Source organism: Thunnus thynnus, chromosome 2, assembly GCF_963924715.1.
Source record: "Thunnus thynnus chromosome 2, fThuThy2.1, whole genome shotgun sequence".
NCBI lineage: Eukaryota > Metazoa > Chordata > Actinopteri > Scombriformes > Scombridae > Thunnus > Thunnus thynnus.
Genome location: NC_089518.1, coordinates 32007372 through 32034986, shown reverse-complemented (window position 1 = coordinate 32034986; position 27615 = coordinate 32007372). Strand labels below are relative to the sequence as shown.

Here is a 27615-nt window from a genome sequence, read left to right as displayed (position 1 = left end):
TTGATTAATTTTATCTTTACTTTTTAATACGTTGTTTTATTTTGGTATCAAGTGGCCTCATCTTTAGGTTGCAGTTACAAATTAAAGTAAAGGAAGTGTACGCAAATAACGGCATGCTGTCAAAACTCAAGAGATTTTATCGTCACATGCACAGCAGCACAGCAAATGGCAACCCCATACGATGAAATTTGGCTTCCTCTAGTTCCAATTAGTGTATAATAATAAAATAAGAGAGGAGAGAAATATAAGAGAGAAACAAATTAAAATACACACAAATTTACATGATATTGCTCATTAGTGTGCACGTAAGGTAATGCTTAAGTGATAAAGAGATTAATTGTGTATCGCAGATAAATGTGATAAATACTTCTGATTAAACATAAATATTGTCTAGTAGGGAAAAGAGTGTGTGTATGTTTGATGGGGAGTGAGTAAGCTCGTAGGAGAGGAAGAGAGAGAGAGCGAGATAGAGAGAGACACACAATAATATAACAACGTGCTAAAACATTTTTTTCATCAATATCTTATCTCGATACCAAATTTCATGCTGTCTGCCCTAAAGAAATCCATTTCTAATTTTTAAATGTTGTTAAATGCGCACAACATTGTTATTACAACATTCTGGACGGCCCTTGAATGCAGCATCGCTTTCTGGACGGGATCGCCAACAAATGGTTAGCAGCAGAGAGCTAGCGCTTCGTTTCCAGCAGTGTATGCGCTACAACTTCAGTGTTTAGCACTCTCCAGAAGGGATACGTTGGACCATTAATTGATCGGACGTGTCGATGTAAACGTTAACGGATTTCACGATATAGAGACGGTAACTTTAGCGCAAGATAAGGGCAGGTTTTAGATATGTTTTGTTAGTTAGCTAACTTAGTTTCTTTAACCTAGCTATCGTTAGCTGCAAGACAAGAACAGTAAGTTACATTGTGTTTATCAGCTCATACTAAGTGTACAGTTTTACTTAAGTTACAACAACTACTTTATAAACACTAGCAAGTGTGTATGAGACGTTCATAAAGCAAGGGAATGCTAGGAAAGTTTGATATACATTTTTAATAGAACTTGTTTGTAAGCATCTATCAATCGATAGCTGAACGATAACGTAAAGCTGGATAGTCAGATGCACAGCTGGGCATATCTTTTGACATGTATGCCAAATGACTCATCTGCGATAGATAGAATGCCTTGACAGTGTACCCAATGCGTAGGAATTAACGACTTCGGATAGTTGAATAGTTAGTTTATTAGCTATTCGCCATGGCAAGTGCCTTAGCAGCGAAGATGGGCTTTAACTCACTGATGAGGAAACAAGCAAAGAACTTCAACGTCAGAATCTGCACAATGGAGTCAGACATGGAGTTCAGCTGCGAGGTGTGTATTTGTGTCTGTGTATGAGAGAGAGACGCGTGATTTCATTCAACTTATTTCAAAAGGTATCGCTTTTGCATAACCACAACACCATGTCCGTGTCAGTTATCCTACTGATTGCGGCACCAGGCGTCACGCACAGTAACGCAACTACTGAAGTCTTCTTCGCTTGACAAAAATCTGTAACGACGTATTGAATTTGGCTGCAGTTTCTAAAGGCGGCAACGGTGATGATAGTTATTTATATGATTTGTGAGAGTTTCATTTTTTGACGGTAGATGGCAGCAAGGACTTATGAACACACACAATAGTGTAACAGTGAGTTTATTCTATACACCATCTAATAGTATCTGTTATAATTTATCTCTGTCTTATGCGACAGTGAAATCTGGGAAATTTTAGTCAATGACAAAGCCAAATGCATTATGGGATTTGCTGACAGTGTGGATCATCCTGCAGTGTCAGTTAAAAATAAACAAACCCAAAAACCTCCTCATTCATGTTGGTTTCATTCTGTACGTGGTATATATATTCTTAGCTCTCATGCAGTGTTTTTGGTTGACCATATGACTTGGATGATGGGAAGCATCAAAATTACTTACAGGCACCATCTCTGTACTTAAAGGGGAGGAACCCAGCCAAAGTTTGCAGTTGGTAATTACATAGAAAGGCATAATGTTAGTCGCAGGTTTCTATTTTCTGTGCTGGGATGATAATTGTATCAATTATGGGTTTTGTAAATAGCACTTAACGGGGGAAAGGTCATATAAACAACACGTTTCTTCAGCCTTGCATGTGATATTTTTGATGGCCCTCCTTGCTGCTGCATGGTAGAGCTGATACACTCATTCCTCTCAGTTTTTTTTTTTCATGCCAACCTTGAAGGCGTTTGACAGTAGCCTGCACCCTGAGTTAGCTCGGAGGCTAGAGATGAAAGCTATTTAAATTGGATATGTGTGCCTGATATGCCTCCCACATAGCTCTCAGCTGGATGGGGAGAACATGTATGGCTCCCTGTTATGGCTGTAAATATTTAACCTTATAAAGAATTAAGTGCTTCTATTCTCATTCATACACATTTGGGGCAGCCAGTGAATGAATATTATTGTCAATATTCATCTCTAGCAGACTGAACTTGCATAGTACTTTTTTTTTTTTTTTTAGGGATATTTGATCTTTTTCATTTGTTGCAGAATAACACATCAGCCAGGAGTAACAGATTCTCATAATTCAGCATTTGTTGTTTTTTTTTTCTCTTTCAAAAAGATTGTATAAAAATTTGATGTGTTGCAGAACAAATGGAAGGGAAAAGACCTCTTTGACTTGGTGTGCCGAACTCTGGGACTGAGGGAGACGTGGTTCTTCGGGCTCCAGTACAACATCAAGGACACGGTTGCTTGGCTGAAGATGGAAAAGAAGGTGAGTTCTTCTCACATCATGCTGATCTTATTAACAGCTGTGAGCAAGGGGAAAAAAAAATATAGAGATGGTAATAGCCATGAAAAGGGAACACACCCCCTCCCCCCCCCCCCTCTGTGCAAATGTTGATTTCCTTGCTCCAATATTGCAGGTTCTGGATCAGGAAGTACCGAAAGAAGAACCAATCACCCTTCACTTCCTGGCTAAGTTCTACCCAGAAAATGCTGAAGAGGAGCTAGTGCAAGATATCACACAGCATCTCTTCTTCCTACAGGTAACTGCACTGTGTTTTATACATTGACTTCTATCGTGTTTCTCATCTGCATGTTTCCCCAAAAGTTCTGTTTGTCCAATACTTTTGTTTAATCCTAATCTAATCTAAAATGGTGAACATGCTAAACTTTATACCTATTTAACACCAGCATGTTGAAATAGCCATTATTAGCATTTAGCTTAAATCCCTGCTACGCCTAAGTACAGGCTCAGGGAGCTGCTAGCACAGCTGTAGACTCAGTAGTCTGGTTTTAACCTCTTTCCTTTATCGTAGTCTTCCCAGAGGGATGCTGTGTCGAATGCTTTAAAAGAAGACATTGTCATAAGTGTGTGCCATCTTTCTGAGGAACTAGATGTCTTAAAATGACTTGCTTTAAAAATAATTGAAAAAAAACAGGTTGATCTTAAACACTGAAAGACTTCTTTGAACTGCTCTGTACATGCAGGATTACCCATTTCACCCTCGCACACCAGGCGTTTGGCTCCTCATCTGCAGTTTCTTTACTATTCTGATCCATCGCCAACAGGGGGCACGATTGAGTTTCTGTCAAGTTGTTGAGCGCAGCACTCTGTAATACACTTTTTTCATTGTCCCGGTCTGATTGTGTGCAGCCATGTGGAATCAATGCACAACATATTACCGCTGCCCTTTCTCTCCACTTAATACTCTCCGGGGAATTCCTGCAGAGCCTGCTGCACCGTTCTCCTCCTCCATCCGCAAGAGATGAGATTTGTAACTGTGCTCCCATCGTCCAATGCCACCAGCCACATTTATCAATTACCAATTAGGCTTTAAGGGCTCAGTTATTGGCCCAGTTAATGACATATTCTCCCAGGGATGCTCGTCCCTCATAGCAATCCCCCATCATATCCAGCCACTGTGCTGGTTTAGTTATATGGCTTTAGAGAGCAGTGTGCTTGTGATCGACAACAATTTGGATAGGGGCACTTATCTACTTAAAGCGTATAAAAAGTCTCTCTGTGTCCTTAATCCGTTACGGGGTAGTTGAAGCAATTTATTTATTTCGATGGGGAAACCAAAAAAAAAAAAAAGATTACAGCCGACAAATTACTCAACAGTAGAAGCGGTGCGCAGCTACAAGAGAGAGAAGAATACGAATGTGTTGCGTCTCACGCCGCCTGTCTCCTTATTACTTTGCTCTCATTAATTCCCATAATGTCGGGAGCAGGCCTCTGTTCAGATAGTGTCACAGGCATGACAGCTGGATTAGCGCTTATCAGAAATGATCACCGACCCGGATACAAACACACACACACATCTCACACGACTCACACAAACAGACACACGCACCTCTTCGTCAGTGCAATCTTCGCAACAACACGCTCTCATTTGTAAACCAGATTGCAGCCTCAGCCTCTTAGCGCACCCCCCCCCTCCCACCCCCCCTGCGATTAAGGGCTGTCACCTCTCACTCCACACCTTTTGTTAGTTCAAAACAAGGGAAGACAGCATGACTGGCTTTGCAAATGATAAGGTTTGAAGCATTAAATCGCCCACTTTAAACAGCCGAAGCACTCCTCTAACCTTACAATCCTCCATATGCAAGTTATGCAAGTTTGTGATTCGATTAGTTTGACAGGTGACGGGACTCGGATAGCGACGCCAGGCGAGAAGAGGTGTGGAGGGAGGTTATCTGGAGGGAGCTTGTTAAAGAGGATCACCACACATATATTAAGGATTCATGTTATGACTGTGATCCATGACAGTTAAGTCAACACTTGTAAACACGAGCCGCTCTTCCCTACAGGTATAAACCGGAGACTTTAAACCTTGAATTCGTCACTGATTGACTGGAGCGAACTCAGTGAAAGAACCATCTATCCTGGGGCGCTGAAATAACACGGATTATAAAAAAAAAAACGGGTGGTGTTTTTTTGTTTAATGATGATTTGGAGCTCTTCTAGGACTCGTGTGTTCTGCCATGTCATTCCGCTCCGCTGAGCGACTAGCGAGCTAATATTCTTGGAGAAGCTTAATGATCATATGAAACACAGTTGGCTTAGGTACATAGTTCCTGGCTCCCCGTCTAATAGGTCCCCATGTGGCTATGATTCGTAAGTCTTACAATATTTATTTGGCACAGTCGCTCCTGTTTCCAGACAGTCTCTGAAATGAAAAAAAAAAAAAGTAGCAGTGCGCTGCAGCAGCAGTGGTAGATGGGAGTTTGTTTACCTGGTTTGAAGCATATAATAACTTGATTTTGTGGAAAATTGGTACATGAACATTGTGTTTAGTTGTAGATGTTTCTGCTATTTGTCAAATTGGAACAGAGGGAATAAAGTACTTTCTGTCAAAAGGGCAGTTGTCAGTCAGTTAGCCTGCACTGTCTCTCTCCTCTCAGAGGTATCGAGTCTTTCATTCATTGTGTTTGAGTCAAGCGAGACCACCTTTCAATCTGATCCAGCTCCATCATCTCTCAAGAATGATTCTGCCCCTCATATGGAAATCAATAGAAAAGTAGATGCAATATTCAAAACCGCTTTACTGATTTATAATGTAGATGTTAGTTTAGTCCTCCTGGAAATGTATTCAGTGCAGTTACAACAGTGAAAAGCCTCTCTTAGTGAAAAGCTTCGGTAAACGGCACAGAATCTACATTAGCTGCACGGTTAATTCTGAATTGATTTTTATGTTTGAAAGGTTAGGAGAAAGGAAGAGGGCTTCGGTAGTCAGGATGTGACACGCATGACAATATTTGATATCGCCTCAAAGTTGATTATATTTGATAACTCCTCAGGTGAAGGCGAAGATCCTCGAGGAGGAGATTCACTGTCCACCCGAAGCCTCTGTGCTGCTCGCCTCCTATGCCGTCCATGCCAAGGTAAGCGCTCTTCTCGGAACTTAAAAGTTTTCATTCTTGGTTATTTTTCCAAAAAAGATCGGTACAGTCATTCATCCATCGAGCCACCTTGAATCGATGGTCTGATAAGAGAGAGGTCACTAGAGAAAACTAAACGGTATAACCAGCGGAGCTCAGCATGGATTCATTTTGGTGACATTACTTTTTATATATGTTTCCTCTTGCTAGTGTCATCAGGAGACATACTGTAGCATTTCACATGTTTGTTCATCATCTGAAGGATATTATATTATAGCACAAATCTCTCTTAAACAGTTCAGAGAGACTGCATGCTTTCATCACCAGCAGGCTTGATTATTATCTTCTCATATCTGCCCCCCTCCTCCAAAAAAGTCATAAATCAGCTACAATAGATCCAGATCTATGTCGTCTGTGTCCTGATAAGAACCCAAAGAGCACACATCACACCTTCGGTTCCTAGTTTTGGTATCGATTTTTTAAATTATTTCGCTATCTTACAAAACACTACACAGTCTCGCACGAGGCTACATGTCTGAAATGCTGTCAATATGCAAATCAGGACTTCAGGTGCTCTGGAAGCTTTTGCAAAACTCTTCTAAAAAGGCCAAATGAACAGCTTTACCGAGGCGCTGTGCAGCATCTGCAGGTATGCTCGCTTTGTACCAGAATTTTCCAGTTTTTCTCGCTTTCAGTCCTCACAGTCGAGGCAATGCGGACATCTAGCCAAGATAACCCCTACGGGTGAGTGAACAAATCCTGCTGGTTAGGATTTGTGAGCGAGTCTGGAGGTTTGCATGCCGATGTTCTCCCTCCCCAACTGAAAATTGATCTTTTTCTGTCTGGCTTTTTGCCGTGAAGACGTTTTCAGGTTGTTTTCACACCACCATTTACACTCTATTTCTGTTATTTTACTCCTTTTTGACATGTTATTTTAAATTTGTGTCTACATTGTTTTTTTTAATGTTTTTATGTTTGATTCTTTATGTATCAGGGTGTGAAAGGTGCTGTATAAACATTTTATTTGATGTATTGGTTGAGGATCAAACATTATGGAAATCACTCCACAGGGAGAAAAAAAAAAAAAAACCCTCCCTTAATAAACCTCAAGCGATCTCAAGTCGTTTTGGTTGAAGGATCCCATCTCCCTGAAATCCCCAGGAAGAAGATACAGAGAGTGAGGTGCAGCTTTTTGACAGACTGACAGCCAGGCTCTAGTGAGACTGGAGCTCTACCTCAAAGATTTGGCCTAGAGCCCTGAGAGACTCTCGCCTCTCCCATGCCAATTTAACAGGCGTAGGTTAACAGAGACTGTGGATAAAGAAAAAATCAGCAAATCAGCTCGAGATTTGTGCTCTTTGCTGTCAGCGCCCTGGATCTGGAAACCGCCAAAAAATACAGGGCCGCAATCTGTTTTCATTTAATCAGCAGTCCGCTTTGATTAGAGCCAATATAAGTGAATTTGAGTCGCAAAGGGTAGACTAGAGGTACTTGTTTAGCAATACAGTTGCTCAGAGGTTTTTTTGGCACTTTTTTCCCTTCTCCTTTTCTCATCATGAGTTGTTTTTTGTGCAAAACCACAGCGTAGACCGAGAAGTAGAGCATGTCACACAGTGGGATCTACTTTGGTACCCTTGGCTCATCTTTAATCATGATTATGCCAGCCTGAAGATAGCAATAAGGAGCGAGTAAAGGCGTATTCCAAGACAGTTTTAATGTTTTTTTTGTCTGATAATGTGAATCATAGCCCTGTTCAGGTACGGACAGTCGCATACAGAGTCTGTGTGTGTGTATCAGTTTCCAGTCAGAGCAGAAGGCGGTGTATAATTCACAGCAAATGCAGCAGGAAGCCATAAAAGCCACCGTAGTGGAGGAATTTTATGTTTGATAACATAATCAATCATTTCCTCGTATTGTGCGATATTTAACGCTATAAATGTTCAGTCACATCATATCTCTGAAATACTACTGATATATTTATGACATGTTTTTCACCAAGAAAAATGTGTTGTTTACTTGAAGCTACTATTTTGTACATCTATGTTTTGCCTTAATCATGACTTGCACTGTCTGGCATCAGTTCTACCTAAACTAAATACAAGCTGTCTCCTTTACACTTTCCAAATAAAATGTGGTAAATGTTAAAGGAATGTAACTTTAAAAATTCAAACATGCCTGACAGACCTCTGATGCCATTTTTAAGTAATTGTCCTGGTGGAAAATGAGTGTTTTGATAAGTTACAGTTGACTTTTTAAATATTTCACATTGCTTTCCACATGTTTTCCACCAACTTTCTCCAAATACACCAAATAAACAAATTCCCAAAATGTCAGAAATGCCTTTAATAATGTATGAAATGTTCTAAATCCTCAGATTTAACAACCAAGCTAACCTCTCTGTGTGTATTCCTGTGCGTACTCTGTGAGCCAACAGTCCAGCCTCACTGGGTCCGCAGAGGGGTTTCAGTACCTCCTGTTTTATATTCTGAGTGGGTGCAGGACTACAAGGAGGTGTTGACAGGGAATTGCAAGAAACAACTTCTCTGGAAAAATGCAGAGGGAGTAACTCTGGCACAGAGGAGGAGTGAGGTTGGCTCTCTCTCTCAGCCCCAGTGCTGCTAGGGGGCGGGCAGATGCGTGTCCAACGGAGTGGAGAAGAATATAACAAACAAAAAGGCATGAATGACACCAGTGGGAATCATTGTGTTTTACAGGTGGCTATAACAAGACTTCTACCTAAACTAGGTTTTAAACATTTGAATGAGGCAGCCTTTACGCCACAGTACTTTTGTAGCTGAACACATTCTAATCTGTGTTTTTTTCTTTTTTTCACCTCACATCATGTCACAACTGTGGGAACAGTAAAAAAAATTTGATGCATATGCTATTTAATAATGATAAGAATTGCAATTTGTCAGTGTTGACATGAGAGTAAGTAAATCTTGCTTCACTCCACTAACTCAATGATGTTGATGCCCACCACAGCTCGGGTGAGCCAGGATTAACATGGAGGATAATGAGACACAGCGACGGAAAGAAAATGATACTGACAAACTGACTGGTAGCTAGGGAGATGCTTGAATTCAGTCAAAATGTCATGGTAGCTGAAAAGCGTTTGAAATCATTGGGAAACATGTAGTAAAAAAAAACAAACAGCCAATATCTTTTGCTGCTTCTGTTTTGACATATTATTACCTTCTTTTACCTCATATTGGTGTCATAAAGTCCCATTTTAACCTAGACTACACAACAATAATGCCTTTCTTGGGTTAGAGTCAATGTATTTCATGGCTAGATATGGGAAACCTGTATTTCTCACTATTGTACTGTAAATGAATTTCATTCAAAGTGACTCAACCGTGTGAGAAATGCATTCCTAAATTTAGACGGCGGCTCTATTGACCAGAATATATCCATTAGTCAGTGGTTACTGTCGTGCCGCTGGTGATAATTGTGAAGTGAAAACATTGACACCCGGCTGTCCTCTGAGAATCACTTGCTGCTGTTAGTTTGGGGTTGTTTGAAATAATTGGAAGAAAGGTGTGTAATCAGAAAGTATCTGAGAGCACTGTCAAAATGCCACCCTGTCTCTCCCCGAGCTGAAGCTCAATTGATGCCATAATGCCTCCATAAGACTATATGTCATCAATTATGTAGCTGTTACAAACAAACAGGTGAGGAACTTGGGGAGTAGAAGCTGTGAGGATGGGAAACTGAAGGGAAGGATCTAATTAAACCCGTCCTCAGCTTCCTTACTCTGTTGGCCATTGCGCTGGTTTTCCAGGCTTTCCAGTCTGTATGTTGTGGTAATTAAATTCAGACCACTTCAGTTGTGTTCGCTGACCGTGGTTCACGATGATACAATACAATAAAAACACATAATAGAAATAGGAATATAAACATAAGTAAGCAACACAGCCTATAGACACACGTTACTAGATTAAGAGCGGACAAGTGGTTAAAAGCTTGTACTTTTTTTTTCAAATTGTTAGAAAACCACAATTGTTGATGTGCTGCAAAATGTGTTGTGATCTCTTGTCACTGTTTGAGAACTTAATGATGTGTTTTGCTCCAAACACAAAGTCATGTGACGTCTCAAAATACATGGGTTTTTGGTTTTGGTGTCTGAAGTTCTGGGCCAATTTTGTTGTCTCTGCTCCTTCAGATAACTGGTCAGCCGAAGGTGAAGTTGCAATGAAATTTTGAGTGTAAGCTCTTTTTCAAGGATCCCCTTAAAAACTGAAAAATGGTAAAAAAAAAAAAACGAGGCAATTCACTGAAGATGTCATGAATCTCATACATAAAGGTTATAAATATGAAGACTCACAGATAAAGTTAGATTTTCACCGTAATGTTTACTACGTTCAAGGTAGTAGTTACTCAATAAAATAACTAGGTGACAAATTATTTAAATAGCATGAAATTTTGTAGCTCCTAATCACTGTGTAGAGGATTGAAGTGTCTTAATTTCGACACTAATTTGTATCTTGAATACCCCAGTGCTCTGACAGTGCTGTGGAAAATATGAAAGGGTGATTAATATATAAATATTGCCTACCTCAGTTACCTTCTAATTTCAACCACGAAATTAACAATAATAAATAAATCACAACACCAAGGAAATATACAACTGGATTTAATAATGGAATTTAAAAAGCATGCACAGAGCATGCAGCAGCACAGTCATAGCCCACTTTTTAAATTGTAGCTACGGTACATGTATAATTCATGTGCTTCCACCATTTTTACTGTAGCCCGAAGGAAATTCCCCGTCTGCCAATCAGTCATGCATAATCCACCCATGTCTCTCTTCAAACATGTGTCACACCCATAGAGTGCAAGCTGACTCAAGGGGTGACAGATTTTAGAAATTATTTATTCTGAAAGAATAAATGAAAAAAATGAAAAAGAAGGGAGTCGGCTGGTCCTCAGTGGCTTCTCACTGATTCAGGTGTTGACGGCCAACTGAACTTGGTTGGAACAATACAAATGACAAAGTAAAACAATAACAATATACTATTATAATCACAGTGTTATATCAAAATATGGTAATAACCATGCATTCACTTGATATTTCCATTTAAAAATCAATAGGCTAATAAAATAACAATAATCATCATTCTATTATCTACAATTCTTATCATTACCAGTATAAAACAATTATCTTATTCCTTTATACCTTCAGTCACACAACATTTGTATTAACAATATAATCTCTAGCATTCATCCTCTTTGTTTACATATGACGTATTACAACCAACAACGATAAACTACAGTGGAATCAGGCAAACGTTACATTTGACTCCCTTTAACATGTTTTGACAGGTGCGATTTGACAACAACCACTCATCATCGACACCAAGCTAGCACAACTTTTGCTTACAAACTACTGTACATATGTTACAATTCATAACAGTACACTAAATAGAAAGCCTACATTACTGACAAACTGTATAAATGGTTATTTCACATGTACCCACCTGAAAGAATAAATGAAAAACGCAATAGTGAGTTTAGCGGCTTTACTGGTTCAGGTGTTAACCACCGACTGAAGAATGCAGCGCAAGCCCACAGCTGATATACCACAGGAGATCACTTCCCTTTTATATTCAAAATAGAAATGCTTGAAATTGAATGGGGGGGTGTCTGTAAACATGCAAGATAAAGTGCTGTGCAAACATATAAAATAACACATTTAAGTAAGTGGGCAATTACATATAAATATCCTGTGTGCCACACACATGCATGATATAATTTGTATCTCAGCTCTGTGATAATAAGCGATCAGTCTCAGTCCTCTCAGCGATATCTCTAATAGCATCATTTACACTGTCTCATAACAACTGGGCCACTGGGTGTGTGGTGAACGTTAATGACCTGATGGTAGACCAGCCTCCATTCATTCTCCACAACACCCTCATCTTACCGCTGCTGTGGTTTCATCTTATGAACAGCTCCCAGGAGAAACATCGTCTGGCCTTTTATTAGAAGGAAGGTGGATAGTGGCAATAATTTTGTAGTGATTTTAATCCTTTTGGCACTTTCACTTGATTTTTACAGTACGGAGACTACGATCCCAACGTTCACAAACCTGGCTTCTTGGCTGAGGAGGAACTGCTGCCAAAGAGAGTGAGTGACAGTCGGGTTTACCTCAGCTCCTTAGCTTATGTTATTGTCATTGTCACCAGCAGTGAACATATTTTCATCCTTGTATTTTTTATCTAGTCCTGTACCTGCATTATGATATGTAGCTGGCAGTATGCACTGCGTTTTGGTGCATGCATTCTTGTATATTCATGTCTGTCTCTCTCCATTTCAGGTGATTAACTTGTACCAGATGACTGCAGAAATGTGGGAGGAGAGAATCACAGCGTGTTACGCAGAGCACAGGGGCAGGACGAGGTAAAAACTGATGCACTGAACTGAACCACTGTGATCAGCACAGTTTTTGCAGTTGTTTTTGATTAACATAGAACATTTTTAAGACTTGGTTTCACAAGAAATTTTGAATGCATAGTGAGACGTATTTATAAATTTGTGTCTGTAGGGATTTGTACAACAGGGGGATTGTATTTGTTTTTTTGTAATTAATTTAATTCACAGGTCACACAGATCCATAGGTAAGGAGGAAAGATATCATAGCAAGAAGGACTAGAAAAATAATGTTGCTGTAATTGCTTTCATAACTTTCATAAAGAGAATGACAGAGAATAAAAACCAGTTGCTCTGTTGTTGCACTTTGCTCCGTCGCTAAGCAAATGGATAGGGAGTAAGTGTGAGGGATGTGGAGTATGTTGAAACCGCTGTGGGTGGGACGTTTTGGGCTGGAAATTGAGTTCTGAAAGCCAGAAACCTCAGTACTTGGCAAAAGTGATAATTCAGTCACTGATCAATAACCATTTCAAACCCAGCTAAGGGAGAGGAGTCGGTGGTTTACTTAACTTTAGCATTTGAAACGTTTACTAAGATATCAGAGCGGTGGAGACACAGGAGGGAGGTCGCTGGTGAGATACGAGAAACTAGTTTGATACTGATACCAAAACAGTACTTTGGGAAATATGATCATGTTTTTCTACAAATCCAGAAGTCTTCAATGTTCTTTAAACCTAAGCAGTTGCAGAAGAACTTTGCAGAAGTAAAACAGTCTAAATGTTCTTTTGAATCAGGAAAAACATCTGATCAAAGAAGAAGTAAATGACACTGTGCTTCCATGTGCTTGGGCAAGGATAGTTCAGAGTAGATTCATGACAGCACAGCTTAATACCCACTGCAGGGCCTTATTAAAGTTCAACACATTATTTAACATGAGTACAAGGCTTCCACTGGACTGTGCACCCAACGTTTGTCACGTTCCACCATGTATATTGATCCAGACCAACCACTTAATGTCAACTGTCACCATTCATACAGTTAAAAGTTTATTTTGTCTGTATTTCTTTAATTAACTGTTTTTTTTGTTGGAATAAGATCATCTCCTTTTACAGCTTGGTTAGATTAGATTTGCTTGATTAGTCCAAAGCAATAATTCAAGCTTAACTATTTCTTCTGACTCTAAAGTTAGAACGTGTTCAGCGGCCAACCTAGTTAAGATTTGTTTACTTGGCATAAAACTCTCCCGCCTGTTAAAACTTTGATGAAGCTTAAATCATCAATTTCTAACCACCCATATCAAACAGCCGCTTATTAAAAGTTTAGGCGCCAACATGTCCTGATTTTTCCTCAGCCATCAAAGTATGCAAATATTTGGTTTTTTGCTGAGTTGACCCTAAAATCACAACAGATCTGCCAACCAGGCTGCAGAAAGAGAGAAAGAAGAAGAAAACTCGGTGCATTTGTTTTCTCCATTATCACAGTATTTCGAGTCTTGGAGGCATCAGAATAAGTCTTCTTTCCACCGAGCATGACCTCTAAAGCCTGTTAAGGAATTATAGTTGTGTTTTGTGTCAGCGCCGTGTTTATGTGTCAACCTCGTAAGAGCTGTGTGGCGGAGTTTTTATAGATCACACGACATGACAGATGCTACACAAAAAAAAAGCAGAAGAAACAAGGTCTGATCTCCTTTTTTTTTTTTCCCCCCCTCCCTTATTCCTCCCACCCTCCTTCCCTCTCTCCTCCATTCCCTTGGATCCCTCTCAATCTCTTTGTCTTTCTGTCTGGCTTTGAACCAGGGATGAAGCTGAGATGGAGTATTTAAAAATAGCTCAGGACCTGGACATGTATGGCGTCAATTACTTTTTAATCAGGGTGAGCCGATGCTTCTTTGCTATATCTTTACAAAGTAAGTCCATAGCCCCTTTTACACAGTTATTCCACCTAACCGTTCTGCATGGTATGAACACGAAGGAAGTACTCCTACCCAAACATTTTTTGGGGGGGGGGGGTCATTGTTCTTCCACCATTTAGCCGGCAGCAGAGGTAGTCACATTGTGTAAAAGGGTCAGCCGGCATGGCGGGACTACACACACTAGACGCCGACGCTGTTGTGTTACACGTCACGCCTCTGATTCTGGAAGGCCGGCGTGCTGTCTAAAGTCACACATGGGGGTGGCGATATGCCGGCTTTGTTTGGTTCAGTGTAAAAAAGCAAAGCCGGCATAATGACGGGTTTTCTTTATGGCAATATAGTGAGATTTCTGTATAAAAAGGGCTAATATGAGAGATTAGAAGGTGTTACAATGTCACCATGGTGATATGAAATGAAATGGGAGCAATAGCTGGCTCTTCTATTCTAAATTATGTCTTAGTTGAATCTATTATTTGTATCTTGAGCATTTTTAAATGAATTTGGGATAAATAAAAGGCTGCTATTGGCACTGAATTTCTTTCAAGTGAGTCATAAGGGAAAAAAACAAACCTGTAACAACTCTAACAGAAATTCACTAGAGGTGGCTCCGGCCTTGATCAATGCATTCTCTAAAAGGCCAAGACATTTTGAAATACCACCAACAAGTCAAATGCAGCTTAAGTAATTCACAGTAGCATTACCGTTCAAGTAAACAAGCCCAGACTGCACATACACGTTGCGAACCGGTTGTTGTTCAGTTCAGCTCTAACAAACCGTTTTGGAAAGCAGAGCCAGCGTATCACAACCTCTGTCAAACGCTGGTACAAATGAATGTTGGCTGGTAGTGCGGTCCCACAGCTGCTCATGAGTGTCCCTTAACAGACGGGTAGTAAAAAAAAAAAAAAAAAAAAAAAAAAAGCTTTGTTTACTTTGCCAATGTGGTTTAGAATAAAAAGGGAACAGATCTTCTTTTGGGAGTGGACGCCTTGGGCCTGCACATCTACGAGCCGGACAACAGACTGACACCTAAGTGCTCCTTCCCTTGGAACGAGATCCGAAACATCTCCTACAGCGACAAAGAGGTCAGAGAATTTTCTGTTTGTGATGAAGATTATGTATACATATGTAGTATATGCATTTGCCATATCTTGAGATATACAGTAAATATCAATATGGGAAAATGTCCTTAAAGGGGACTTATAATGCGTATTTCCAGGACTGTATTTGTATTCTTGGGCTCTACTAGAATATTTATAATAGCTTCCAGAAGCTGCCCTTCAGCTCCAGAGGCTGTGTAAACAAACAGCAGTAGTACAATTTCACTACATGATATGTTCCCCTTTAATAAAACTGTTAGTTTCAACCAGATTTCAACCATATTGCCCTGTCCTCTGTGAACGTGTGGCTTTTTCTTTTGTGTTTTGACGGAAAGTTTTGGGTTCTTGTGTCGTAATTATTTAGTTTACCATCAAACCTCTGGACAAGAAAACCAACGTTTTCAAGTTCAACTCTTCACGGCTGAGAGTCAACAAGTTGGTGAGTTCGGTTAAAAGTTAAAAGTGGTTTTGGCTGTGGTTAGGAAATATTACTCTACTCAACATCATGTTCCATAAATAATAAAAAGGGAAGGAAAATACTGAAAGCGGCTGCTGAATTTGAGTTTTTAAATGTACCAAGCTTTTTTGGCAGATCATTGATAAAAGCTCCTTTTCCTGTTTTTTTTGTCTCTCTTGTGCAGATCCTCCAGCTGTGCATAGGGAACCATGACTTGTTTATGCGACGGCGGCGGGTGGACTCCCTTGAAGTGCAGCAGATGAAGGCCCAGGCCAGAGAGGAGAGGGCCAGGAAACAGGTAAGGTATAGCGGAGAACGAGAGAAGAAGAAGGGACATGGGTGCGCAAAATTCATTCTTTCCAAACCCGCTCATGTTATTTCACACTTTAAGAAAACATGTCTTTGATTTAGTGACTTTTATATAGTCTCATATCTCTGTTCCACGTCTTACAACGGAGGGAACACAACCCTCCTTCTATCTTTCTAACTCCTCTTTCTTTGTCCATATTTCCACTCGTTCGTCTCTCCCACCACATCGTCTTCTTCTCTTTGCTCACACCCCACCCGCCTGTGCCGTACAGGTGGAGAGGCAGCGCTTGCAGCAGGAGAAGCAGCTGAGGGAGGAGGCAGAAAGGGCCAGAGATGAGCTGGAGAGGAGGCTGATGCAGCTGCAGGATGAAGCTCACATGGCCAATGAGGCCTTGGTAAGATTCGATTGGTTAGCTGAAACCAAAATTTCTTGGTTAAGTCACATATCCTGGAGGTTTCATAACAAAGTATTTTTTTTCTAATTCAGTGCTTTTCACACCATCCTCCTGCCTCTTCATTTCATCTCCCCCCGGTCTTTCTTTTTTTGTCATTTACTTCTTCTTCCCCTCTCACTGTCGCCTCTCTTCCCTCTATTAATTGCACCGTCTGTATTCTCGCACATCCCTCCCTCTACACCCATATTCCCTCTTTTCTCCTCTCGCTCTGCACATATTCTCATCTGTCCTTTCATCTCTTTCTCTGCTCCATTTCCCTATCCCCCTTTTCCCGTCTTCAACTTTTCTTGTCACTTTTTCCCCTTCTTATGTTCTCCTACCCTTCCTCCCTCCTCCCGCTCCTCTCCAGCTGCGTTCAGAGCAGACGGCAGACCTGCTGGCTGAAAAGGCCCAGATCGCAGAGGAGGAGGCCAAGCTGCTGGCCCAGAAAGCTGCCGAGGCTGAGACAGAGATGCAACGCATCAAAGTGACTGCCATCCGTGGCCAGGAGGAGCGGCGGCTCATGGAGCAGAAGATGCTTGAGGCAGAGATGCTGGCCCTCAAGATGGCCGAGGAGTCAGAAAGGAGGTGAGGACAGGAGGAAGGAGGACCGGGTGGCTGAATGTAGAGTGCACACTCATCTGAATAATCCAGCTTTGGTCACTATGTGGCTTTTTTCTCTGTCGACACTTATCTTTCTCATACCCAAATTCTTTCTCAACATATTTTAGATCCTTAAATAACTTATTCTCACATCCTACTTTCCAAGAGTTTCCAGTCCCCAGTATTGTTGAATTACTACACTGTTTTAACGTCAAGGCGCACAAATGCACCACTGCACATCTGTTTGCTCAGCAGCACAAAAGCACAGAGCAAGGTTACTCAGCTGCGTTCAAGTAGCTCGATCAAAGAACGAGAACTTTTAACTTGTTTAAAATCATTTCATTTCAAAAGCTTTGTTCTTGCACCACGGCTGGAAAGCAGGTAATCACACAGTTACAGCCACACGCAGAGGAAGAAAAGGGAGAAAGCTTTTGTTCAGCTCCCCCCCTCTAGGTCTGAGGCACAGCAGTTAATCTGTGCTAGTTAATTGTTAGTAGTATCGATTGATGTTTGGACTCACTATCAAGTATCTCTTTAACAACACACACAGCTCCACGGCGCTGTGACTGACTGATCTGCGTTTTATCCGTGTGTATAAAGCAAATCTGTCATTTTCTTTTTTTTTATACTTCCTGGAGTGGTTCATATCAAGTACTTAGAATATCCGCTGTTGACGTTTTTATTGCTTTGAAGGTCAGATGGATAAGGAGATCGAGACTTGAGGAAGCATTTTGTAAAGCTTGATAAATACCTCAGAACTTAGGTCATTTTCATAAGAAAACAGTATACATAGATACCGAGAACATCACTTCACAGCCTCTACTTTACAATTTATTAGGCAATCATCTCAAACAGGCACCATTAACCACTTGCCGGTAACTGCAATTTCTGGATGAGCACTTTCTGAACCAGAGAAATTTAAACCCGTGGCACTCAACATGTAAATGACTATGTCCACTCAAGCCCTCGAGGCACATAGCACCCCCACATCAACGAGGAAGTGCCGAACGTTCAGGCACACAATCAAAAGAAACGTAATCACCTGCATATAACATTCTTACACCTCTGCGTGCAAACCGGATGATGGAATAATGCAGTCAGAAATGATTGTCCGCCGGGGTGAAACATTGATCACCCGGGTAATAACGAAGTGACACTCCCGGTTCATCGAGTACTGAAGTACTAATTATGGTGTAATAATTTTGGAATCAATTTAGGTAATTCTGTTTCCTTTTGAAGGACTTGGGGGTGAATTAAAGTATTAACTGCATTTGTCTGTCTCCGTTTTGTCCCTCAGGGCCAAGGAGGCTGAGCAGCTGAAACAAGACCTGCAGGAGGCCAGAGAGTCGGAGCGCAGGGCAAAGCACAAGCTGTTAGAGATTACCAGCAGGGCTGTCTATACGGTAATGGAACTCACACACACACACACACACACGCACACACACACACACACACACACACAAATACTTCAAACATATCGGTGTTTGTACTCTCATACACTTAAAACACACAGGTACATAAGCCAATTAACAAAGTCAGATGTAAATGTTGAAGAACAAACGGGTGAACTGAATTGATTAGACGACGGCAGGAAATAAATAAATGAAAATGTTGCTAACTGAAAGTCATTCATCAAGTGAAACAACCTAATATTTGCTTGTTCCAGCTCCTCTATTATAAGGAGTTGCTTATTTATTGGTTTATTGAATATGGACAGTGCACATTAATAAACATTACTGCAAATGTAATGTAATTTACATTTACCAAGAATGTTATTTTTCATCCGTAGTCCCTGGACATATCTTGTATTTTTATGTTTAATATTCAAGTAATATGACCAGCAATAAAAATGATTCACTTTTTATCATTGGTCAGCATACTTTAGACTTGATAAATTATGCATTTATTGCTTCTTTTAGATTTTAAAGACAAAGATACATGGATTAATTGAAAGTAAATCAAAAGATGAATAATCATTAGCAGTTGTTAGTTACATGCCTACATAATTAATGGGTATATGCCCTGGAAAACCCTCATATGATACACAGGTACATTTACAAACAAGCATAAAACCAATAAACTCGGTACACATATTATGTAGTACATGGATACACTCCTAACAGGGAGGAACTATACATGCAGAAAAAATCTATTTGCTGTTTTGACTGTTTTACCTTGACTGCAACACACACATGCACACACACACACACACACACATTCAATTGTACTGTAGCAAACCCCCAAAGCCATACTGAACTTGCATAAGAACATGTAGCACATAAGGCAGCCTACGCAAGAGCTTCCAACATGCTAAAAACCCACACACTACGCATTCATCTGTTTACACACACACACACACACTTACTCTCACACACACACATATATATCGAGATGCTGGCCATCGAAGTACTACACTCTTATCAGCTAATGAATGAAGAGTCAAACACACAAACACACACTCTGGTGCACATACAGTAACTCGACCGTACACTTATACGCTCACGAGTGACAAATCTACACAAACACAAGCACACACTGTTCTCCGTTCCTGTTTCCGTCGGCCATCGTCGAATCGCCCTCTGTTCTCCGCCAGACTGTGTTTATGTCGAATGTGCCTTATAGTCAGATATCTGCCCTGTAGCTTGGATTCACATGCCAACCAATGGATTTACATTTATATTGTGTATTAGGTCCACTTCTTATCCAGCACAGTCCTGAGGTGGCATGTGGCCAATGCATTTCAGATATTTGCTCAGCATCTGAAAGTGTATATTTGGTGTGTTTGTGGTCTGTGACCATCAAAATGTTTCTTTTTTTCCCCTTTTTCTCCATTTTAACTGCTATCTCTATCTACATTATGTCCATGTATCCTACTTGCACACATCTTCCCACTCCTATGTATATCCATACCTTTCTTTTCTTCTTCTTTCTTTGTCTTTCTCCATCACTCCCTCTTTATTCTGTCCTATTTTCCCTAGTTTCTCTCTTTTTAGCTGTCATTTAATCAACATCTCTTCCCGCCCCGTAATCTCACCTTCCATCTTCCCTCTTAGTCCCCAGGACTGCCGGCTGACAGCATGCCTCCTGACTTGAGCTTCAGCAGAGAGAACCTCAGCTTTGACTTTAAAGATACTGACATGAAACGCCTCTCCATGGAGATCGAAAAGGAGAAGTGAGTGTCCGGTTCGACTCCGCTGCTGATGCTGCCTGATATTTTTTCGGGTCGCAGCAAATTTGCATTGTACACGTTCCGCTTAAAGTATGTGGTTTTTCCTGATTACGGTGGTTTAGTGATTTAATTATTAATCAGCAGAAGGGGTTGATGAATATTCCTTTCAGAGAGGAATTTTAAATCACCTTTAAAATGTGTCTGCAAAAGCTTGATGCAGTATTGTACTTAGTTAGTATGCACACTTTAATTCAGGGGTTCAGGGGGGAAATTGACCCTCATTAGCTGTCACTGCCGGCATTTCTTCCTTGCTGTCAGTGATTGCAGACAGGCAAAACTATCTTTTGACAAAAATGACCCCGGCTTTTGAAGTTGAATAATTAATAACCTGGGTCTCAGGTATCATGTTTGTTAATGAAGAGAATCAGCTTTTTAAAACGGAGTCAAGTAAGCTGAGAGACGACGGGTTCGGTATCGGCGGTTAGCTGCTCACGGAGTCGCAAATTTGTCACTTTTGTACGTTTGGTGCGCCGATTTAAAAATGTTCAGACAAGGTGCTGAAAAGGGAAATCTGCTAAATTGCCTCCAAACTTTCAATTTGTCCAACATTTAGGGTCGAGTACATGGAAAAGAGCAAACACCTGCAGGAGCAGCTGAACGAGCTGAAGACGGAGATCGAAAGCCTGAAGCTTAAAGAGAGGGAGACTCCTCTGGACGTCATTCACAACCAGAACACCGAGCAGGGGACCAGCAAGCACAGCAACTTTAAAAAGGTAGCTACCAGTTCAGCTACTTGCATGATGGATACACCTTGTACACATGCCACAAGACACTCCTCACATGTTCCTTCAACATACAAATAACATGCACCATTCTCCCCATTCATGCTTCATCTACTCACACAAACATATATTCACCTTTCACAGTTACCTTAGCAGCTTATATGCATAATATTTGCCAGCATGTCATGTTAACAGGACAGAAATCTGATTACATCTACCCCATTAAGATGATTTGACATCAGATTTAAATATGTCCCTAATGCATTTTAGTCACATTGCTTTTCAGCTATTTAACAGCTGTCTCCTCAGCTCGAGACACATGCAGTGGTGAAGCGTAAACGGAGTCTTATTACTGATCTTACATCATCGTCCTCGGATAACTGCCTATCAGAAAATTTGATAGTCCTCTCGCGTACGACAGCCACGCCTCACCATCATATTATTTTAAGGCAGGGAATTGATTCTCAGAGCATCACTTAATAGCAACTGTCTCCACTTGGCCCTGGGTTCATTTTTCAGCCTGGAGTTTCTTCTTTGATGGAGCCCACTGGGGGGAGTGGGAGCAATCATTCATTTTCTACTGTGACCTCTGAAAGTGCACAGTGATTACCGGTCTTAAAAATCTCGCAGAGCGACTGAGAGGGAAATCTGTGTGTTTGTATGCAATTTATGTCGACTCCATCTTTAAGAATAGCTTATTCGTCTCACCCAAGTGCCTGAAAATGCTGTCCTTTTCATCGCATCATGGCTTAGTGATTATATGAAATTGCTATGACAAAAAAGCGAAAAAAAAAAAAAAGTGACAGACTCCCTCAGCTTGAGGCATTTTTCAAAATTGATTGGTCAGAGGCAATGGAGTTATTATAAAAAGTAGATTCTATTTCCACTGTCCTCTGATGAACCGGCAGATTAGACTCATTCTCCTTTATCACCCCACTCCAGTATCTTTCTAATTTCAATAAAAGTATCAAATGAAAGTGTGAGCTATGTTCTCAGCACATTGTATTGCAAAAAAAAAAAAATCCCACATCTCCTTCATTCTTGCCTCGCCCTTGTAAAAAAATACTTGTTAAGTGAGAGCTAATTGATTTAGCTCGGTGATTAGTCATTTGGATGGATGACGTGCAGGGGGGAGAAGGCGCTAAGTTAAAAGTGTTGGTTTAATTGAATCAGAGGCGGCCGGCATTCGTCTTGCTAGCGAGGGAAGGAGCGTCAGAAGCGAGGAGGGAAGAGGAAAAGTGAGTGAGTGAACTAAGTCAGCTTTGCCAAAAAGAGGTGCAAAGTTTAAGGTCAAACTGAGGTTGACCAAAAAATGTTCAAAGGAGAAGTTTAATAAAGGCTGAGTCACAGAGAAGTGCCGAGGATGCGCCGTAAAGTCGGCGACCAGAGAGAGGCAGGATGAGAGGAAGACGGCGGGGAAAGGAGAGCAGAGGAAAATGTGGAACGAAGCACAGATCTCTGAGCCGGGAGCATCAGGACCGGCTGCACCTCCGTGCAAAGTTTTCTCCATCCAGACTCCCTCTCCCCCCTCTGGATGATTAATGAACGGCCCCTTAACACGGCCCAGCGCCTAGGCGCTTGTAGCAGGCCACAGGTTCTGCTCTGTTAGCACCGGCCTTGCTAGATGAGCTCATTCTCTACAACTGAATCGCAACACAAGAGCTGCAGTGTGAAGCTCTGTGTGAAGTTTTTACTGCGAGGAAATTCTTATTTTTATACATATTGCAGTCCATCCAGACTTTGTGAAGTGGCACACAAAGGAGGTCAACCATCAGGGTTACTCTCATTGTGCTCCACTGCATATCAAAACAACATACAGACAGATTTCTTCTCTTGAAATAGCTCGCTGTTGTGCCATTCACAACGTTAATACCCCGAGACATTGAATAAAGAATTCTTGTTCTTTCCAGCATGGAGACTGTGGGCAGTGTAGAATACAATCCTGGAGAGTCAGACATAGATAAACACACAGTCGGGCTTTCACGCTCACAAGTGTACAGGCTGCCTGTCAGCAGGGACAATAGAAGGTGATCGGTAAACATTACAGTGCAAATCCATCCCACTCCCGCACATTTTCTGTTTGGATTTACTTAAATCCTCCCATATACACCCAGAAATAAACTGGATTTCCCAAAATATCCTCCTCCATCCCAGCTCTAATATTTACTTTGGCAGTAGCTTTAACACCCTTAACAGGCAGATGTTTAAGAGAGGTAAAAAAAAGTTTGCCCAGTAGATTTAAAGTAGTGCTCACTTATGCAGTGTTAGATGAGCTAATGGTTAGCTGCACTGAAAGGGTTAAAGTACAGCCAGTGGCCTGAATTAATCCATCACCAGCTCATTTAAACCTGGAGAGAAAAACAATTAACAGCGCTTTCTCTGACTGGCATTGATCTCCCACCCATCCTGCTCTCCCTGTCTGTTTGATTGTCTCTGCAGTACTAGAGAATCTGGGCAACTTACAGATTTTTTTTGTCCATCAGGACCAGCTGTAAATTTTGAGTCTGATTTTTGTTTCAGTGGTTGATGTAAATTTAGATGAAGTGTAAAAACTGCATGCTTTCACATATCATCAGAGATTCATTACTAACAGAATAACCTTTGGGGTAAGTTTGCATAAACACACCAAACTGTTAGTTAGTTTGATAGTTAGTTAGTTTATTTTTATTTTGAACATGTAAAAATAAAAAAAAACTGATAAAAACAGAACAAGAATAACAATAAAAATGAAATTAACAATAAATCTATACAACAAACTCAATAAACAAATTCTCATAATTCTCATATCATTTTCTCAATTCCTTATCCATAAACTCATATATACAATTTATAAACAGCTATGCCAGTTCTCTTTACAACCCCAAATATCAATAAAATAAAACTTAAACAAAATACTTTCCAATTATCTTCTCTGTATAATCACTTAGTCTTCTGATTAGCAATACAAATCACATGCTCTGCTGGAATGTGCTGTGATTTTCTAGTGCCGTCTTAAATGTACTCCAGTGTTCATCAGACATGACTTGATTAAATATGCACGTGTACGTTGTCATAAAAATTACCGGTAACAAGTTAGGCAAGCTGTGTCATGCATTTATAATTGTGTGGGTATTCGTTTTTTTGCAGGTTACCATAGTTAGCAAGTGCTGTTGGTAGGTGGGACTAATTGGAAAATAAAGAAATAAAACAGCATAATCTCCAATGACTTGCAATTCAAAAATTGCCTCCTAGCTTACAAATGCCACCAATTGGCATGACCAATGAATGTATAATCCGCCAATAATCATTGTTAATTACATGAAACAATGAAGCACAGAAATGTTTGTTTTTTTTCCTTAATTTTGAAGATTCATTTTTCACAGTACATAATAAACACAAGTCAGTTATGGAGAGTAAATGAATACACTTACTCACTCAGTACTGTACTCACTGTAAGTACAATTTTGGAGTATTTGTACTTTACTCTAGAGTTGCCAGTTTATGCTACTTTCTGCTCTGACTTCACTACATTTCAGGTAAATACTGTATTTTTTACACTACATTTATCAGCTATCAACAGCTATAGTTACTAGTTTTCAGATTAAGATTTCAAATAGAAAACATATGATCAGATTATAAAATATGATGCTATATTTGTTATAGCTTAAACCACCCAGCAGTATAGTATAAAGCAATTAAAATTAGCTTCACCACAACCAGCTACAACATTAAAGTACTGCTTACATATTAATGCATCAATATTAATAATTAAAAAATGTAATAAACACTGTATAATGTGTACTTTTACTCCTGACACTTTAGGTACTCTGTGCTGATTTTTCTGGTAATAGAGTAGTTTTATAGTGTAATATTGTTACTTTTCTTTAAGTAAGTTATCTAAAGACTTCTTCCACTACTGACGGTACGTTACTGGGGAAGAATGCAAGGAATGAAACACAGACTAAACAAACACTTAATGTTTATCTCCACAATTCAGGAAATCTGAATTATGGAACACTACTGAATCCTAGTGCAATAGCAGACTCTCACAAAAGAATCCATGATTTTAGATCTCAAAAAGCAGAAAGCACCACACCACCGCATGAAAAAAACCCATCCAAGGTGTCAGAACTCGCACCCATATAATCTGATGGACCGTTGACTGCTGGGGAATTCTAATGGTGAAGTCCTGGCAAGCCTGTTGACAGTCCACACATAGGCTAGGCTAGGTTTTGCTCATCTCTCAGTCAGAAATCAAGGTCCATGTGCAGACTAAATGACCATGGCATTTGCATTGTGAATACACAGGATGGCGAAAAAGATTTGTGATGATGTCAGTAACATTAGTCTCCAATACAGATTTCCATTTGGTTACTTATTTTGCTTGCTCTCTCTACTGCAGTACGTTCTGTTCTCGTTTACTTTGAAAGCCTTATTGGGTCTTTGTTGTCGTCCCCTCCGCAGCTAACACTACAGAGCACCAAATCCAGAGTGGCCTTCTTCGAGGAACTCTAAACTACATACCTGCATAAGTGGGGATGCACAACTGCCAAGAACCTCTCATTTCTACATTCCTGGTCAGTTAAAATAATTGACCACACTACAAGGACTCCACTTCCTGGGAACCACTACGAAACACTACGGGAGGAAAAAAAAAAAAAAAAGACCAACTCCAAGGGCCTCGTGTGTACGCACAAACGAGGATGCATGCATAATACTCCTGCACTAAATCTGGGATTCATAAAAAAAATCGAGTGTGTGTTTACAGGGAGAGTGTGTGAAATACAGCGCATTCTCCATGAATATTTTTGAAGTGAACTCGGGTGTGGGCTTTATTAATGGTAAAGATTAATGGTAGACATTGCAAAAAAAAAAAAAAAACAGATGTATAATGTAGTCTATGACTGCTGCTGTTTCCACTGTGACTCTAATGAGACAGTATTTGTGGAGTTTAGAATGGTTATTATATTATGTCCAAAAGGGGTGACCTACATTATTTGATTGCCTAACTGTTTTGAAATTCAAATAGAAAGAAACCATTAAGGGATAAAGTTGAATGAATTGATTATATGTCTGATATTTCGCCCAGTCTAGTCCACATATCCTGACCCAAATATTTGATATTTAGTAGATGTATGCAGCAATACACTGTATTGTCTTTTTTTTTTCTACTTAAACACTGACCATTTTATATATTCCATTATATTCATTCCAACATTCCTCCAAATAATATATTCTTTCTTTACGTAATCACTTCATGCTGCCTTAGTTTTCTTGTTTTACGGAACATTCAGTTCAAGCAGCAGCAAATACAGGGCATTTCTCTGCCATCACGACTATAAACAGCCATTTATCGCTAATAGTAGGAGCTGATGGGCTGTGGTAGATATTAAGCTTGTTCTCAACACAAAAAAATTTGTAAGGGCTGTGTGTTTTGTGAGCAGTGTTCTCTAAATCTCAGAACGTGTGTCCATGTTTGTGCCTTTTTATGCATCTTTTTGTAGCGAATGTAGGTAAAGCGTCGTGTACATGAGGCCTTAGGAACTACGTTTACATCTTGTATACACCGAGAAGTCATGTCACATATCTCTTGCTGCCTTCAGCAGTTGAAACTTGATTAGGGTGTCCTTACGCGAGGCGCCGAGGTGCAGTATGTTCTGCTCTTGAAAGTGAAGAGTTGAACATTTGCACCGGGTGGTTCTTAGAATTTGAACTGGATGAAGGAACTGTGATTCTTAGATGTGAGCTTGTGTCACATCTACCTCTTTTTTTTTTTTTTTTTGTGAAGACAACCACTTTTTCAAAACATGAATTTGCATCTATTTTGAATTAATGTGTCTTTTTGAATTAATATGCTCTTTCCCTCTGAAAGCAATTTATTTTTTGGGAAGTATAATGTGAAGAAAATATTTTTCTTCCTTTCTGCATTTAACAAGGATAGTAAGCAGTATTTAAAATAAAACTTTGGTTGAAGTTACAGTACTTATATTTCTAGATATACATTGTTAAAGATATGTATGTTTTGCATGTAAAATACATGAATATCAGGTCTGAATTTTTGCATGTGTGTGTGTTTTTTTTTCCATCTAGAAATAGCTTTGTGTTAGTTATTTTGGCAGACTTTGATGAATGTCAGCTTTGATATTGCCAGTGCCAAGAGGCTCTTCCACCCGACCAAAACAGACATCCAATTACACCTTTGAAATGAATCAAGTGTTATGTAAGCACCCTCCATCTTGTGTCAGATCACATACCCTGTTTGCTTGAGTGACAAGGTCTTTGTGTGTGTGCTTGTGTGCTTACAGATGCGTGGGCGAGCTGGGTGTGTTGCATGCCCCGTGTACTTGTTTTGTGCCTGTGTGTGTTTTGTCCCACTGTGTTAACCCATTAATGTGAGTCCTTTACCCAGGGTGTCAGGTCCCTGAGACTGACAGCTCTCTGACAGAGTGAGTGGCGCTAAGGTCAGGGGGCTTCTCCCCAGCTCTGTCACCTCTGGGCTCAGCTGGAGAACAGCCACCCTTGGCTTGTCAGTGTTGTGACAGAGAGGCGTCTTCAGGAGCCAACTCTCCCTCGGGGCCCGGGGCTCGGAGGGACA

At 40.3% G+C, this 27615-nt stretch overlaps 1 protein-coding gene across 1 annotated transcript; it reads left to right on the top strand.

The window, feature by feature from the left end:
* Nucleotides 1-547: 547 nt before the first annotated feature.
* On the top strand, nt 548-27075 carry nf2a (NF2, moesin-ezrin-radixin like (MERLIN) tumor suppressor a). The gene is made up of 16 exons (XM_067570254.1): nt 548-1377; nt 2668-2793; nt 2945-3067; nt 5826-5909; nt 11967-12035; nt 12226-12308; nt 14075-14150; nt 15138-15272; nt 15652-15726; nt 15929-16042; nt 16326-16448; nt 16858-17075; nt 18388-18493; nt 20144-20262; nt 20873-21032; nt 25485-27075. The coding sequence occupies exons 1-16, from the start codon at nt 1264-1266 to the stop codon at nt 25533-25535; spliced, it is 1776 nt and encodes a 591-aa protein (XP_067426355.1). The 5' UTR covers nt 548-1263; the 3' UTR covers nt 25536-27075.
* The last annotated feature ends 540 nt before the right edge of the window (nt 27076-27615 follow it).